This window comes from Ips typographus, linkage group LG4, assembly GCF_016097725.1.
Source record: "Ips typographus isolate SLU linkage group LG4, UJ_Ityp_2.0, whole genome shotgun sequence".
NCBI lineage: Eukaryota > Metazoa > Arthropoda > Insecta > Coleoptera > Curculionidae > Ips > Ips typographus.
The window spans coordinates 7,920,810-7,938,160 of NC_138425.1; the positions used below are offsets into that span (position 1 = coordinate 7,920,810).

At 33.7% G+C, this 17,351-nt stretch overlaps 2 protein-coding genes across 5 annotated transcripts in view; both read left to right on the forward strand.

Annotated features, from left to right (window-relative positions):
- Positions 1–10,664, forward strand: part of LOC145728806 (calcitonin gene-related peptide type 1 receptor-like) — a 50,266-nt gene extending 39,602 nt beyond the window's left edge. For 2 of the 4 annotated variants that reach the window (XM_081979326.1, XM_081979327.1), the window contains exons 8-13: positions 2,356–2,535; positions 4,698–4,821; positions 8,922–8,963; positions 9,408–9,488; positions 9,744–9,824; positions 10,082–10,664. In XM_081979326.1, coding sequence (XP_081835452.1) covers positions 2,356–2,535; positions 4,698–4,821; positions 8,922–8,963; positions 9,408–9,488; positions 9,744–9,800 — 484 coding nt within the window. In that variant the 3' untranslated portion in view covers positions 9,801–9,824; positions 10,082–10,664. Of the gene's footprint in view, positions 1–2,355; positions 2,536–4,697; positions 4,822–8,921; positions 8,964–9,407; positions 9,498–9,743; positions 9,825–10,081 lie in introns of all 4 variants that reach the window. The other 2 variants (XM_081979329.1, XM_081979330.1) reach the window with 2 other exon arrangements.
- A 667-nt stretch (positions 10,665–11,331) lies between these two features.
- Positions 11,332–17,305, forward strand: Tango1 (transport and golgi organization 1). The gene is made up of 17 exons (XM_081977593.1): positions 11,332–11,512; positions 11,575–11,976; positions 12,479–12,585; positions 12,670–12,940; positions 13,086–14,032; positions 14,094–14,309; positions 14,363–14,614; positions 14,666–15,001; positions 15,112–15,246; positions 15,303–15,510; positions 15,564–15,729; positions 15,783–15,884; positions 15,939–16,150; positions 16,203–16,469; positions 16,663–16,759; positions 16,814–16,974; positions 17,028–17,305. Exons 1-17 carry the CDS (start codon positions 11,407–11,409, stop codon positions 17,096–17,098), a joined length of 4,056 nt encoding a protein of 1,351 aa, XP_081833719.1. The 5' UTR covers positions 11,332–11,406; the 3' UTR covers positions 17,099–17,305.
- Positions 17,306–17,351: the final 46 nt, after the last annotated feature.

Sequence of the window (17,351 nt, forward strand, 5' to 3'; positions counted from 1 at the left end):
AATAAGACTTACATTAAATTAAGAGTTATTAATAGTGAAAGATTAAACAAGCTTCAACAAACAAGAATGGGATAAGATCCTGTAAGGGGTAACAAAAATCTACTAAAAATGTTTAAAATAAGATGTTATGGAATTAATCTCAGTAACCGCAGTAGAAATACTAACTGAGGGTATCACATAATAAACCCAACCTTCACAATTATGCTCAAGGGAATTTTATCGCCACACATCCAGGAAGTAACCCAAAACTTCCAACTTATTATTATATGAATGTGTCGAGGCCATTGCGGCATCTAACGATCGCAAATTGTACGTAAAACGCTGTAATTTAATTTCGTTTTGAACTAGACGAGGCACGTTCGGGGTAGTTTGCATATAAGGTCTAGTAAAGGCGTGAAAGTTATATTTCTCCTTTTCTCTAGCTGCATTCGGGGTGGTTAGTTTGAGTTATTGTGTCGTAATGCACACATTAGTTGCAATTATTGTTACTTTATCTTTACCCAACCGTTTGTTCGAGCTGAGTGAACCGTTTACTTTGCAGTGTTTCATTTTGAAATTTCATTTTGTTTACCCCCAAAGCCACTGCGGTAAACGTAAGGCATGTTTCATTGAAAAGAAAGTAAAACAGAGGAAGCGGATAAATTGGTATATAACTTGTTACTTTCAGTTAACTTACCTGCGTACCAACCCCTTCAGTTGAATTTAATTAAATTGTGAGAAAGTCCTGGGTGCTAGTTTCCAAAACTTTGTCAATATGCCTCAGTTAATGTACTTAAAACACCTCCTTAAATCGTAAAATTCCTAGGTGATACCCTAGATTAACAATAAACCATATTGCACTAACTAAATATTAAATTAGTTTAGAAGTCGTTGTACTATTATGGTTTTATTTTAACACTAACACAAAAAGTAATATTCGAAATAATACCAAAAAATAATAAATAATCTACCACATTTTATTCAAAATTAAACTATTTCCCTCTTACCCTTCTTGTTGTTTTTGTATAACAAAGAGCACCAACGATCAATACATTTCTTAGTGAAAAAATAACAAACATAAATAAAATATCATAAAAACAAACTACGTACTTTTTACTTTATTATTATCCAATCAAAAGCCTGACACTTTATACCTCTAAAACAAAATAAGGAAGAATTTACGTAGATACACCGTACAATTTTGCCAGATTACGTTTATCCACGTTAACCCATCCAGGATTATCTTCAGCAATCTTCAACTGGAACACATTTTTAGCTTTCCACGAGCTAAATTACCACGGTGAGCTTTTATAATTGTGCTCCGAGATTACAAAAGTTGGCTAAAGCTGCTCTTTATCTCGACACCATGTGCATGTGTATTCAAAGTTTCATTCCAGTATACGCGTTCAACCAAGCTAATAGCTTTTTTTTAATTCTAGCCGATTTTCTCTTGAGAATCGTACAACGTCCGGCAAATGTTTTATTTTTTATATGACGGGAAATGACCATGGTTTACGATTTCCCTAAAGTACCAATGAAATAGTTACGCCCTGGAATAATAAAATTTGAAACAGTAACAGTGAGAACGACTCAGTTTATGGTAAATAAATAGGTTTACTAAAATAAATGTTATAATGATTTGATTGAGTGCGTTGCATATGTTAATAATAAAAAGAATTAGTCAAGAAAAGTTGGAAAATTGATCAAAATTAAGAGAGAGATAATTAGAATAACTGTATTACATTTCAAACGTTTAAAACCTGTGTTTCCTAGAAAAGTGTATTTTCATTTCTCTTTTCATAGTGTGGGTAACAACCACAGTGACAAACAAGAAAATGCGTTTTAAAAAGCTTCTTATTGATCAAATCACTAAGAAGGTAAAATACCTTCAGGATGTTAATTGAAGAAAACATTTAACTCTAGACAGTACAAGGTTTACGAATCCTTAAAAATTATTTAAGCACGGAAGCCCCCCAATTTAGTATTTAAAAAAGCAAAACAACATCCGCACAAGGTTTCTCTAAAGCAAAATATTTCAGCAATCGGGAAGTAATTCCCTCGAGTGAATTCGATAACACATTGATGCAGGGGACAGATATTAACTCGTTACTCGAGTCAATCGCTGAAATATCCCTCAATTTATTTTAAGTGGAGCTTTTACGTACAGAAAGCAACAGAGAACATCTCCATTTTGCTACAGACAGCTAATTGATTAACGATTTTTCCAATGGATTGAAAAGGAATACTCCACGAAATAGCTTTCCAGTCATCAAACCGATTCTGCTTTTGTGCTACAACATAAATCATCGACTCACGTCCACATTACGTCCCCTATTTCCCCAGTTTATTTTCTTTTAAAATCTTTTCATATTTTAGGTGCTGGATGAAGGAGTGCAAATACGATATTATTCAACAAGTGCCAGTGGCTGCCACCATATTCCTCAACTTCATATTCCTTATCAATATTATAAGAGTAGTGGTAATGAAGCTACAAAGGGGACCAGCCAATGACGGGCAAGGGAGTGGTACCTCCAGATCCACCCTTCAAGCATTTAGGTATGTAAACTCAATTTTGTTCTCTATGTAAGTCGCGCTTTGCTACATCAAATTCAATCTACCAATAATAAGAGAAGCAATTAGTTTAAATGGGATATCAATAACTCAATTTGCGGGCTTTTTAAGCCAAATTGAATAGAGGTATCACAAGCAGATATGATAAATCCGGCGTCTGTTCAAAAGACAGCAAACTTTTTCAGATTGAGGCAATTATAAATAATTTAGGACCTTCGGGTCAGTGTTTAATTAAAGGAAAATGGTGGTAGCTCGGATCGTTTAAATAGAAAATACTGCGTCGAAATTACATTGCATAGACTAAACAATGCTATTATTGTTTCGTTTTGTTTCAATGGAATCTAGCATTAAATTTTAGCCAGATAATTTAAAACTAGTACAAGCTTTAATTAGGTAATCTTATAATTCATTAAGCTTGTAGCTAGAATTTAAGGCCTTAGTACATGCAAGGTCCCGAATTAATTTTGTACTGTGTGGAGATATATTGCCGCCACAAATTCTGATTAATTATTCCAGATAACTTACAACCGCCGATTAATTTGCATTGCTATTGTGTTACCTTTGAAATGATTATGTCGTAGGACGCAATCGTGTAGTAGGATGTTATTTTGCCAGTTTATAAATGCTGATAAGGCCTTTCATGTCAGTAATTACACGTCAATATGACCACAAGGTTAATTAGCATAGGGAATACCTAGTAATTTTACTCTAATCTTGATTTCAGAGTTAAATTTAGTATTATAAATCCCCTGACTTTATCTAGTGTAGTTTTTTTAGTGTCAAATAATTTTCCTTCCACTTTAAAGCACACAATTTTAACTGCAAATCTATATTACATTATTTCATGAGGTTAACTTACTGTGTGTACTGTACTCAAATATTCTGAATATCACATTTGAATAGTGAATGAATCAGTAAACTGTGATGAAAGAAAACTTTTAGCTTTAACCAACACTTGTGGGAAATGTGGCAATGCCTTTAAATCCGAAGCGATTTCCGCAAATCAAGGCTCACACAGAAAAGAAAAATATTAACTTTTTGCTATCTCCAGCAAAATCAAATCTATCCGTCTTCGCCCGGATCACATATGAACACCGGTATAAAAGGAATGAAATTAGGAGATATCCCGAGGGAATAGCATTACGCGAAATCGAACCCGTGACGATTTCGTCGACCCTTACAACTGCCTGAATCGAACATCTTGTTTTAATGGTTTTCGGAACAGAAACTTCTATCTAACTGCGCTACTTAAAGTAGGTAAACACATTTATCGATCACTTAAAACTCTTGTTTTGTCTTTCTTCAACACGTAATACACATTAAAGTGTCATCAATAAGTTGATTAATACCATAAATCCAGGGATAATCCTCGCAATCGAATGATGAATCTCAATTTTGCGATCCCTTGCAGCTGTCCTGTAAACACGTGGATCAGTTTTAGGCCCCAATAAATTATTAATAACTGACAACATTATGGTAAGTGGCTTATCAGGATGTTTAGGTATTACCCGCTCCATTTTCGGAAATTCTTGACCCGCATCAATTTAAAGAGAAACTTGGCTTAGGGTTAATTGCTTCGGAAATAAATTCAAACATATCGAACAAACCTTTCCGCTTAACCCTAAAAGTTTACTGATTTATTATAATAGGTTAAGAAGATAAATATGCTTTAGTGACGCATATTTTAGTTTATATTACTGAATTGCGAAGAAAACTGATAGAAAAACATTGATTAGAGTTTTCACATACTTCAACGGTTTTATGAAAACATCGAGACTGTCCGCTTTCGATGTTTATGTAGAAAGATTGTGCAGCCAAGTTGACAATCTGGATAATTTGAAAATTTTCCGGTAGAACTTGAAAAATTGTGTTTCAAAAAATCACAACAAAATGCAAAGTTATTTTTAAATTAAATACCTTAACAGCAAGTTTACTTTTACGCCAAGCAGAAACTTATAAGAATGTGCAGGCAGGTAAGATCAAGTCACAGTTTCGAAGAAATTTAATATTTTAAAATCTTCCACATGAAATAATTTAATTACGAAAGTCGTGGTTTTATAGCTGATTTAACTATGAGTTTCAAATAGTTTGATATTAAGGATTTTCTGTAGATGTTGCTCTGTAAGATTAACAATGTGTTACTTTAGGGCTACACTTCTGCTCGTCCCTCTTTTGGGATTGAACTTTCTCCTGACACCGTTCAGACCTCAATCAGGTCCACCATGGGAATACCTCTACGACATAGTTTCAGCAATTACAACATCCCTTCAGGTAAGTTAATTTACCCTAATCACCTTCATGAAAGTGACAAAGTTTCATAAAACTACCAAGCGCTTTTAGGACAAATTATTCTGCCACCTGAAAAGCACAACGAACAATTTTCTATTCATAGTTCTAGCCAGTTTCATTTCAAATGTGCGTTCTTTTGTTGTAGCCCGTAACTTCGTGGAAACTTGTATAGGAATGCATTGTTTTAGAATGCTCACAGTTTTCGACCAGAAAGTCATGCATATAAATGAATAGGACTCAGTAACGAGAATAGATTGGCATTTATGTAAAATTTATATTAATATAGGCTTGATTGCGCATATTGTAAATATTCATTTAGGGATGATTTATGTTAATTTACATTTCTGCATCACAAAATTGTCTAAACCTTACTGTGATGTTTATATTGATGTTCAGTAGTATGATTACTTAGTGCTTAAACGCAAAATTAAAAGATTGCTTTAATAGTATCATCATAAAACTTAATAATTTAGACCTTTAACGTACATACTTGGAAATAATATGTTTTAAAGGTGTTTTATAAAACCAAATTATTATTAAATAAAATGTTGATAATAACGTCTGGAAGCAGTTCGGGGTCATTGAAAAACTTGAATTTTCATTTATGGTAGACCAATAAAAATATTTAAAAGGAATAGGAATAATTTTACCTAATTTGTATTAAAATCAGTTAAACGACAAAAAGTCTCCCTTGTGATTTAATAGCATAAAACATTTCACAAAAAAATGTTAATTACACTCCCAAAAAGTATTCAGATATTCCTTTTATTACACGGCTTGAATATTGGATTATTATTTATGAGGCAATTTGCATAGTCTTAATTAAATGAAGTTTTTGCGCTCCTAAGATGGGTAAAAACAAAAAATTAAGTAAATCTTCTAAGAAACTTTGATTTTATACTACTTTTGCTATTTGAGTTTGAAAGTGTATTTTGTTTTTTATATGAACACCTGAACAAATTAACTTCTGCTGTTGTTATCATATAGCCAAATCGTATCAAATTCCCAGATACAACCAAATCAATTAACATTTTAAAAACCATTATTCTGCCTCGTGATTTCAAACAGATGAGTTATAAAACTAATTTACTCGAAAACTTGCACCTCCATTTATTCCAAACTTTTCACTGGCAAAATCGAATTAAAATTCTCTACTGTTGACATTGACTAGGATTCTAATCGACATTCCGGTCTATTCTCGACAGTCCAGATATATTTTCGATGCGGAAGAGTGTTGCAAGCTGTCGGATCGTATCGATTTAGACAACTGAATTCTACAACTAACATTGACAGCGTTTAAGATAAAACTGTGCAGAAACTATTGCTGTCGGGACCAGAAGAGCTATACGTCCCTATGGAAATGTAAAACGTTTCAATTTATCCAACAGTGCCAAACTGTCGATAATATCACATTTTTCAAACGTCCACCGTATAATAAAGTGTTATAAGTAGAGAATATTTCTATTTCTCATGAATTGAGTGTTTCTATAATTGCGTCAGTAAAAGACACAACAAGAGAAAATTAAATGCTATTGTAAAGCAGGAAATGAATAAATAATTTTATAATTAAATTTGCTATCTTTGAAAATAAAACGCTGGCCTTGTTTTAATTAATTAAAAACTTGATTTGCTACTAAAAAGCCCTCGAAAAATAAACAACCCAACGAATTGCCCGAGAGAGGAAATGTCACAAAATCAATTCGGTTTCGTTACCTTCAAATACGGCCAATTAACACAGAAGCATTTTTCCAGGCTTTAGAACGTAATTGCAGCAATGCTTAATTAACACCGAGTGGAATTTGACTCATTTAGTAATTTGCGCTATTTATCAATTTTTGAATCTTCGAAATTTCAGGCAAATCTAAATTTCCGGTAAGGCAGTAATCGAGTCGGTTCCTATAGGGAAAATTTTAAATTGCTCTCGATGTTTAGAAGGGCATAAACTTTGTTAACTTACGTTTCCGAAAAAGATAGCAAAGTAAATTAGATTATTTTTAATAACTTCCACAAATCATGACAAAATACGACCTTTTAAAAGAAAAATTTAATCAATTGTAATTGAATTGCCCTTTATTCAAGCATGGTTAAAATTATCTCCTTTTGGACCAATTGACATACGTAAATTCTTTTTGGAAATAGTATACATTCTGGCAGAGATCAAATTTGTAAAATCTTAAAAAGAATATCACCTACTTAAAGCATTCACTTAAAATTCCAAAATTGAAATAATAAAGGAAAATGATGAACGATCCTATTACATAGCGGTTCGTTTAGCACCAGCGATTATCTTTCAGTCCGATTTGTTTTGAGTAATGGGCTCGAATAAAATTAAAACAATATTTCCACGTCTTGGCTTAATATCCGTCAACGTTTAAGGAATAATAATAATCTCACCCCGTATTAAATATTATTACCACACCATCGTCGACAAAACAGTAATTCAGTAACAGTAATCCTCCTTTATCATATACCTAAAATGTAAAATATTAAAAGATTTGGAGAAATTATACAAAACTGATGTGCTTCTTTCGAGAAAAAATTTAGGACAAAAAACGCTAATAGTTTTGACTGAAATTTAAAAAAATCTCTACTTTATGGACAAATTCAGTTGTGTTGTATTTACGTCTTAAGTACATAATAAAAAAATTGTTTTATATTTTCTCGTTAAACTTTATGGGTGAATTCAGAAACCTAAAAAATTCTATCAGAAAAGGTCACAGCCAACTTTATGACACTTTTCCTCATTACTTTCACACGTGCAAAAACCGTAACAAATAGCTATTCCTACATAAAAAACATGAAAGCTTTCTTTGAGAATTTATGTCCTTCATAACAATATTCAGCTAAAAAATTAAGTAGAAAAATTGCACTGAAGCTATTATAATAGTAAATTATTCTTCTGAACAAAAGGATCAATCTTAAAGAAAAGACTAATAATAATAATGCAGATAAAATCCCATTTCCGCTTTCCTATCTCCAAAAAGCTGCCTCAGAATAATAGCAAATAATTCAATGGCAAACACTCACTTATTTCGATGGCTTATTGCACATATCTCAATACCCATAAATCAATCCAATATCTAGCAAGATTGAAATGGAGAAATGCCACCGAAATCCAAACTAGGTTCGCGAAATCTTATACCTCAAACTTTAAGAGTAAACCGTTAAGCCACCAAATCAGATAATTGAAATAAAGTTTTACCAGAATTCTGATAACGGTTTCTAGGTCACCATCATATTTTTACTCTAATATTAGGATATCTGACAGGAGACGACTCTAAAATTAAAAACATTGTAACAATCAAAAGTTAGGATAGTTTGAAAGTATAAACGGATTTCCAGGTGAATGTTTTATCAGCTTAACTAACAAACTTGGGATTCTTGTTAATTCTGAAAGTTTTCTTAATTAAACAGATTTTCAAGAAATTTTGCATAGAGACGAAAGCGTGCTGAGAATTTAAATTGTTTTATCTTAATATTTGCCGTTAGTACTGAAATATTAACTATTTTAAACGATATAGAAACGGAATGGACAGAACGAGTCGGAAAAATTGAAGTGTAGTTTCATATCATGTTACCGAATTGTTCGTATATTATATCGTAAAAAGCGCATGAGAATCTCATTCTTCTTTCTTACACATTTCTGGCAAACACTACTTTGTTAGTAGCATTATTTTAAAAACCGAGTAAAATTCTTCGCGTTTCAGTATTTTTCTTCAGCTTTATACAAGTGTATGACATAATTCACTTTAAAAAGAAAGGCTGGCGGCAAAACCATATTGGAAAATGGGAAAAATACTACGGGTAATTTATTTTGTACCGTACTGAACCTTTTAAAGGAATTTTAAGCTTTGAGAATAAGGCCTTTGTTTTTTCTAAAAGGTGTTTTAACTGTTTTTGTTACTCAAGAATGGATAGTGTCAAGTTTTAATGCCTTAAAGTTCCTTATACCAAAAAGGTTTTGGTGTAAAATAATCAATTAACGTAACAAAGTTTCTCAGTTGTTAAGTTAACTGAACTCAATGAATGAAACCTGAGCCTTTTTTTAAAGACTTTTATAAACGTTTTCTCTCTTTTTGCAGGGCCTCTGCGTAGCCATATTGTTCTGCTTCTGCAATGGAGAGGTAAGGGTCTTTGTTAAAGTCGCACAATACTTTAATAGCGTTTGTAAACTTCAGCTCCACGATTTCAAAAACTTTTTTTTCTCCTCTAAGGATCCATTTTAATATTAAGAAATGCCGTTTTATTGAAAACTTTTTTCATCTGAAGCGAGTTTTCAAAGTTGCCTGAAAAGTCGAAGGTCCAGGGATGACCAGGTGTTGCCAATCAAGGCCACTAAAACTTTCGGGCATTAAGACTATACTTCAAAGTTTGCGCTATAATTGCCTTAATCGCATCTTTGGGGTAATATATCTTGGGAAACGTGAAGTTTACGTTTGAACTTTGTAGCTTACACCATGAAATCTCTTTGAAGTTAACGGTTTTGGGGGAAATTAGTTTTTGATAAACATCAGGTTGCTGTATCCTATTTTAATGCAATGTGGAATTAATTAATAAACATTTTTTAGGTTCAGGCACAGATCAAAAGAAAATGGAGGACAGCCATGTTCCGGCCTCGGGCAAATTCATGCACAGTCACCACGGTTTCGGTACGTAAGGTAGTACCAGACAACCTTCTAGGATTGCACTTTGAACCTTTGCGTTCCGCATGAATTAGACTTCATAATTTAGCTGTATATGATACACACTTTACTTATTTCTTCATGAAAGGCAACCAGTTATGTATTGCTGCTAAACTTTGTTTCTCTATAATTTAGTTGCATGTTGCCTCTAGAAAAAATGAAGAATAGAACAAAACAGTATCATAACTTGTCATTATTTGTTAACGTGTCTGCTGTTTACAGTATTTTCCAGTGAAGGGAAAAGCTTATGCACGTGTGGTACAGGCAGAACTGCAGTAGAATCCCATAAAGCTTTAGTCAAAGGTACTGCTTGTAATCTAATCAACAGAATTATGTTAAGGCTCTTAAAAGTTATTTAAGTTTTACATGCACTTGCATGACAACGTTGTACAGGCATTGTTATGGTAAAAACTACAATGATATTTTTGTCATTACAATAAAAAATACTATCTACCAAATATGCTTATACAATGTTACTATTACAACTAACTAGTCTTTTTGTTGACTGATTGCATGAATGTAATTTCCTAAAGGTTCACTATTAAGAAGTGTCTTTTCAGTTTGTCAGGTCGTCATATCCACACAACGGTGAGGAAAAAGTATGACTAGGCGCAATTGGTCGTCGTGCGTCTCATTGGATGCAATCCAGAAGAACCTCCAGTGCTTTAGCTAGACGTGAACCGGAAGAAATGAACGCTCAATGCGTGTAAATGTATGACAAAAATGAATGTGCGTTTGTAAAATAATTTTGTGTCTCAAGTTACCCAGTCAATTCAAACATTGGTCTGAAATAACCAAGTACAGATAAAAATGTACTAATTTCAAGCGGTTGCAATGAATAGGGTAACAGACACAAAACGTAGATCTATATCTGGGACCCTTTACTTATTGTCTGACTCCATTTTCCATCCTTTTTGAAGATTTAATTGAAAATGTACGTAAAAACCATTTATAATGCCTATAATTACTTAACTTTACCTTGTTGCGAAACGGAGTTGGACATTATAATACAAACTTTGTTTATTTGTAACTTGACAAACCATGTAAATGTATTCAGTTACTTTGTTGAAAGTTATATGAGAATTTTATACAATGTGAATGTTATAACTGTGGAAATTAAATGTGTATATACCTACGACGGAATTTGAAGTTTTATTGTGAGTGTAACCGTAAGAATATTCGATTGCCTTATATTTGCAGCCCAAAGCTATAAAAAGCTTCTCCTAACTATGTAGACTTAAGGCACTCTATAGCCCTTCCTGTAATAATTAATCTTTACCATGATTTGACCCAGTAACCTTCAAACTAATAATTTTAAAATTTTCTCTGATTAACTCTTTAACAAGAATTTTACTTTTCAAGCTTAAGCTATGCAACAAATCACAAACTTAAAGCATCTTAATGCCACGAACGTGTCGTCTTGCGACCGAATCGTCTCTAATGTTGCGGCTGCTTAAATATGCATAGGATGTGCAGGCCAAATTGACGGCATCACAAGAGCTTAAGAAAATCTTGCATTACTCTGCATTAAGTCCTGAACTGAAATCAACTCAGTAGGCAAACGATTCGTATCCTAACATTTTTGGGTATTTCACTAGTACTTTTGCAAATGCCACTTTTAAATATTTTGTGATGATCACAAAGAGGTATATTGGCAACTTCTACTTATACTTTCTAATCTACATTTACTATACCCAGCACTATACGAACCTGCCCATCTCTATTCACATAAAAAATAGACATTCACTTGCCTTTTTGATCTTTGACAGCAACCATATGTTTTTGACATCTTTACCTATTGTTATTAGTAGAGGGCGCTCCGATTCGAAAAACAGTGATGTGGCTTTAATATTTCCTAACAAACGACTTGCCAAAGTATGCCACAATGTTTAGTTTTAAATCGGTATATTTTGTTATATTTACTATAATTTTACATTTGTCGCAAGCGATAATTTCCGATAAACGTTTGTGCATCGACGAGAAATGTTCAGGTATTCCAGAAAACTCCTGTCAACCCTGGCAGCATCTAACCCTCTGGTTGTTTAATTTGCAGAGCTTATATCTGTTGGAAAGACCATACAGAAATACCTCAGCCCCGAGGAAGGCTTGTTGTCATTCAGGCCTAATGTGGAGGTTAAAGTGTTCAGCTATGGTGCAGGAACAAGACCTGAACTTATTGGTGTTGAAATTGGGGGCAAAAGAGGCTATGTTAATAAAATGTTTATTAAGGAGACTAAACTAGTTAAGCGCCCCACGTTGCTAATAGATACTGAACTTACAAGCAACTCTAAAGTGCCTTCAACAAGTGAAACCCTGGAAATTAAAGCAGACTCAACATTAGAACCATACGAGATTGTAGATGGAACTAAAATTCCTTTGAATAATTTGGCTGACAATGTAGAGGTGGCTCCTTCCACTGAAAAAGTAGTAGAAAGTACAACCCCTTTACCTTCAGGTAAGCAAAAGTTAGAATTTTTCTGGTCTGGGTCTAGGTCTCTCTTTTCTTTATTTGAATGTTTCAAAATGTAAAGTTTTACTCATTGTGAAACTAAAAATATGTCCACCTACCTCTGTACTGTTTTTAGACTGTGACTAATTTTTGGTTACCAATAGCTTAAAACCAAAACACAATATGCATTTATTACTTACAAATTTAACCAATTTCAATGTGGTGTCAATAACTCTTAACAAGAGTGATTACTTCTTAAAATTATATGCTTTGTTTTTCTATTAGTTAAAACAAGTTTATGGGTCTAAAATCACTTTGTTTAAACTTGATAAAGAATGTGATAATCATCTATTTGCATATGCATCAATATTGACCACAAAAGATAATATGACAATGTTAAAACTAATAAATTACCTATCAGAATGAAGTCATTTAATAATTATTAATCTTGAATTTAAAGCAATGATATTCAGTATTTTATTTCTGGTTTTATTTACCTCTATTATAGTACCAGTTCCTGAAACACCTATTAAGCCTATACCAGATGTTCCATTGTCTAACATATTACCAATTTCTGTACCAAAAGAGAACCCTCTAGAAGATCAGGAAGATGATGTGAGTACTTAGAAAACTAAAAAATAATTTGCCAACTCAGTTAAATTAACTATTAATTCTGTCATGTACATAATATGTCTGTAGGATGATGATGATGATAGTGAGGATGAAGAAGAAACTGCAGATGATGAAAATGATGAAGATGATACAGAAACTCAAGATAGTCAGCCTGAATCTGTTTTGGCTGCTGAAGCATTAAGCCAAGATGCACAATTAGAACCTGTTAATTTAAGTAATGATGTGAAAGTAGAAAGTGAAAATGTAGGTAGTAACATAAGTGAGACTATTGAAGGGGTTGCCAAAGATGATTTACCTATTGTTCAGCCCAATAAAGAAGAGGTAGTTCATACTTCAGGTGAGCAAATTTAGAAATTGTGGTGATTAACTATTTTTGTTGTTTGTGACATCAAACTGAATATGAAAGTGTTTCATGTAATCTAATTGTGTTAATAAGCTTTTTTGTCATTCTTGAGGTAAATACATATTTTCAATAATTTTAGAAACATTAGACACTAGCTCTTTTAATGAAGCTAGTAGTTCATTAGAATCAAACAATACAACTTTAAAAACAAACACAACAGACTCTGAAATTTCTGAATCAGACCTTTTGACTGACTCAATCCAACCACCAAGTGCCATATCAATAGAACCAAATGAACCAATTATTGAGATTTTGCAAAGTGAGGAATCAAATAAAAGTCTTCCAACCACTCCAGATTTTATTAGCCAGAAGGAAGTTGACGTAAATACTGAAGAGAAACCTTCACAATTAGACTTAAATGTAGTTCCTACAACTGAGATTCCATTGGAAATTGAAGCTCCACCTCCTGATTTAGATGTTGTAACTGAAGATCCTTTAGCTAGTGTTTCAGTAGACCAAACTGTAACAGAAAATGTTGATCTGCTGAAAGATGAGGTGTTATCCAATAAAGATCAATTAGAAGATACCGGCTCTGTTGTTGAGCAACAAGCGCCGGCAGATACAGGGATTTTAGGAGGACTCAAAAATATTTTGCCAATGTTTGGTGGTGGAGGTGGTGTCAAGTCTGATGAAACTGAACAGCCAGCTGCAGAAAATGTACTAAATGAAGTAGTAGACCAGAAAATTGATGTTGAGAGTAATACAGTTGAACAGATAGTCAAAACTGACACTGAAAATAAAATTGAGAATGAATTGAGTAGTGAAATTCAAGAGCTACAAGATGCTAATCAAGTGAAACCTGATGAGTCTATTGAAGTTAAAAACGAACCAATTGATGTAGGCGCCGATGAAAAACCACTGATTGAAGATACTCTTAAAGAAGATAAGTTAGAAGATAGCCAATCCACTGATGAAGGATTTCTCACAGGATTGCAGTCATTTTTGGTTTTGGTTCTGTCAGTACAAATGATGAGATTAATCCTTCTCAAACTATTGCAGCCGCGGACTATTTGTATTCATCGCCGGTAAGTGATACTTCTGTTTATGTTTTTTTGCGTTGTTTTAAATGTAAGTGTTTAATTAACAGACAAATGAGCATACAGACACTCCTAGTTCGTCTGATATTGCAATTGAAACGCCAGTAAATCAAGTGTGTGATAGTAAGTCGGATAAGTGTCCTCAAATAGCCAAACCAGGATTTTGTAATAAAGATTCTGAAGATTGTCACGTTTTCCAAAACTCTGCTAATGTGGCTGTTGAAAGTGGAAAGTTTACTCGCAGTTTCAGTATTGAAAACCTTGAGGTATTATAATTGCGGTGTGTTTTGTTAAAACGTAATTTTTTCTTTTTACTTAGGAATTATTTATGGAAGTGTTCAGTTCTGATCTTTTCCTCTACTTAACAACAACTGCACTATCAGTTTTGGTGTTGATTTTTGTGTGGATATTTGTGGACAAATGTCGACGGGAGGGTCCTTTAATAGCCCGCATTAACAATCTGGAGCAACAGTTACTAGCCACTACTAAAGAAAATGAGGCTCTTCAGGAAAAATCCACTCTAGTTATTGAGGAAAAAACACAACCGGTTGTGGAAACCGTTCCAAATGAAGTAAGTTTACTTTGACTCTTCTAGCTGGAGTTAGTAACATTTCATTATTAGATTATTGAGGAATTAAACTCTAAAATATCAAGTTTAACTGAAGAGAAGCTAGTTTTGGAAGAACAGATTCAAGCTCTCGAAAAAGAACTGGACAACTCAACGGAAGTGGGAATTGAGTTGAATAAAATCATATCAGAAATGCTGAATTCAGGAGACGGTAGCGAAATTTTAAAGGAAAATTTCGAACAAATGCAGAAGAAGTTGTTGGAGCAGCAGGATACTATTAACGGTTTAAATGCCACATTAAGTCTGAAGGAAACAGAAAATCATGAATTGAGATTGGAGTTGGAGATCACTAGAAAGAAAGTGGCCGACTTACAGGGTGAAGTGAACTCGGTAAGAATCAGATTTTTTTTGTTTTTCTCAGCTGTTGCATTATTAAATGCAAGGTGTTCATTCCATTCATTCACTGAAATTAAGTGCTAAATATAAGTTAACCATTTTAGATGGTCGATAAAATTCTTAAAATTGAAGATGAGAAAGACAGGCAACATCAGACATTAGAAACAGAAATTGCTACCTATCAAAACAAATTCAAAGATGCTCTTGCTCAAGAGCATGTCCTTAAAAATGAGATTAGGGTATGTGCCTTAAAGCTAACTGAAGTACTAGTTATATCAAATTAGGTGTTCTCCAGACTTTGCAGCAAAAAACAGCAGAACTTCAACGTTTAGCTGACACTAAAGTAAAAGAATATAATTCCCTCAAAGAGACTTTATCTACCATAAAGTCGGTAAAAAATGACAAGAACGCGTTAAAGTCCTTTTTAGACGTTAGCGAAATTAGGGCTCAACTAGAGCAAATGAAAGCTGAGAATTTAAAATATTCACAACAACTAGCACAAGGTAAACCTAAATACGTTTTTGTGGTTGCAAATTCAACCGTAAATTTTTTGTAGAAAATGACTCAAATCGTTCATACTTCGCCCAACTACAAACTCTTACTAAGGAAACTGATGAGTTAAGGCAAAAATATGAAAAAGCTGAAAGAGAAAAAGTGGAAATTAATACCAAACTGGAAGTACTCAACAACTACTTTAAGGAAAAAGAAGGGCAAATGCAGAAGTACGTTTATGTTACTTAGTTTTTGGGATTGTTCAAATTTATTTCCTTTATAGAGAAATAAGTAAATACGAGTCACTTTGGGCTGTTAAGGAAGGTGAAGCCACATCAACCACCGAACGAATCCGATACATGCAAGAAGAATTACAGAACTACAAGTAAATAAATACAGTGATGTATTTAAACACATTTAGATAATGACGTATTTTTAGGCAACAAAACGAGAATTTAAAACAAGAAATTGTAAATCAGGAAGTTGAACTTAAAAGCCAAATTTCGATGCTCGAAAAGAAGAATCAAGAGAACTGGGTGACCAATCGACAAACTGAAAGAAAACTAGAGGAAGCCAGACAAGAGGCAGCGCTGTTACGCAACCGATTAACTTTACGGGAACGAGCCATTGCGGAAAGTAATAATCACATCAGTAAGTTGAGTGCTCGGTCCACAATAAACCATCTAAAATTGTGATTTTTTAGGAATGCAATCGCCGCTTCATCAAAACGGCGAACTGCCAATTTCGCCGCCCCCAATTGATCCCACGCAATCTCCGCCACCTCTGTTCCATTCGAGGGATCACATAACGAAATCACCCCCAATCCCCGGGCTGCCACCACCACCGTTTTTACCGCCACCATTAGGAGGAGCACCTTTTATTCCTCCACCGCCACTAGACGGTATGATGCCACCTCCGTTAGGCGAAATGCCACCTTTTATGCATGGACTTCCGCCTGCAATGTTTCCCGGTAAATTTTACAAATCAGTTTTTTATTTTATACTGACTTATTCAGTTTTTACAAAATCAAGGTTACAATATTGTATTTTTTTCCTATTATAAATGCATTTTGTTTCCTTAAATGTGACACTGTAGAATAATCCTACTTTTTCAAAACCTTTCCATGTTTTAGTCTGCTACATGAATTTATTTCTTTAATTTAGGAGATCATAGACCTCCACCTTTAGGTAGAATGAGCTCTCCACCCCCAGTAGGAGGCAGATATACCCCCGAATCTACTGTATATTCAGAATATGATAGGTACACGGTATTTTATCACTTTATTAGACAACCAAAACAAATTCCTATCCTCAGGTATGATAGGAGAAGCCCATCTCCCCCTTACGACTCGGAATACGGTGCGTCTCCCCCACCTATCAGGGGTTACAGTCCTTATAGTGAACGGGACAGAATACGAGATGATAGGAGAGATTATAAAAGACCTCAACCTAGAAGTAACGGTAGGAATTCAAAAGGTAAGTCAAACAGCAGAGTGGAAATTTTGATACCAAAGCGAAAATTATTTTAGGGCTTCATAGTTCCGGATCAGAAAATGATTCTCTAGGAAAAGGTACTAAAAAACCCCAAAGAAAGGTTTAGCGTTTAGCCTGTTGTTTTTATTACTAACTTTGTTATACTTTCGTATTTTTCTGGCTTTGTGATTTACATTTAGTGTTCCTGCTCCCCAATTTGTGAAAATTTAATTATTTTTTTTAATTCATTTGCTATTAGTTTGTGTTCAAAACAATACTGTAACAGTGTATAAAGTGTATAAAGTCCTGTTGTAATACAGTTATTTCATGATAATGTTTGTTTTATTATATTATCCAATCTACGAACAAGTTTTGATACT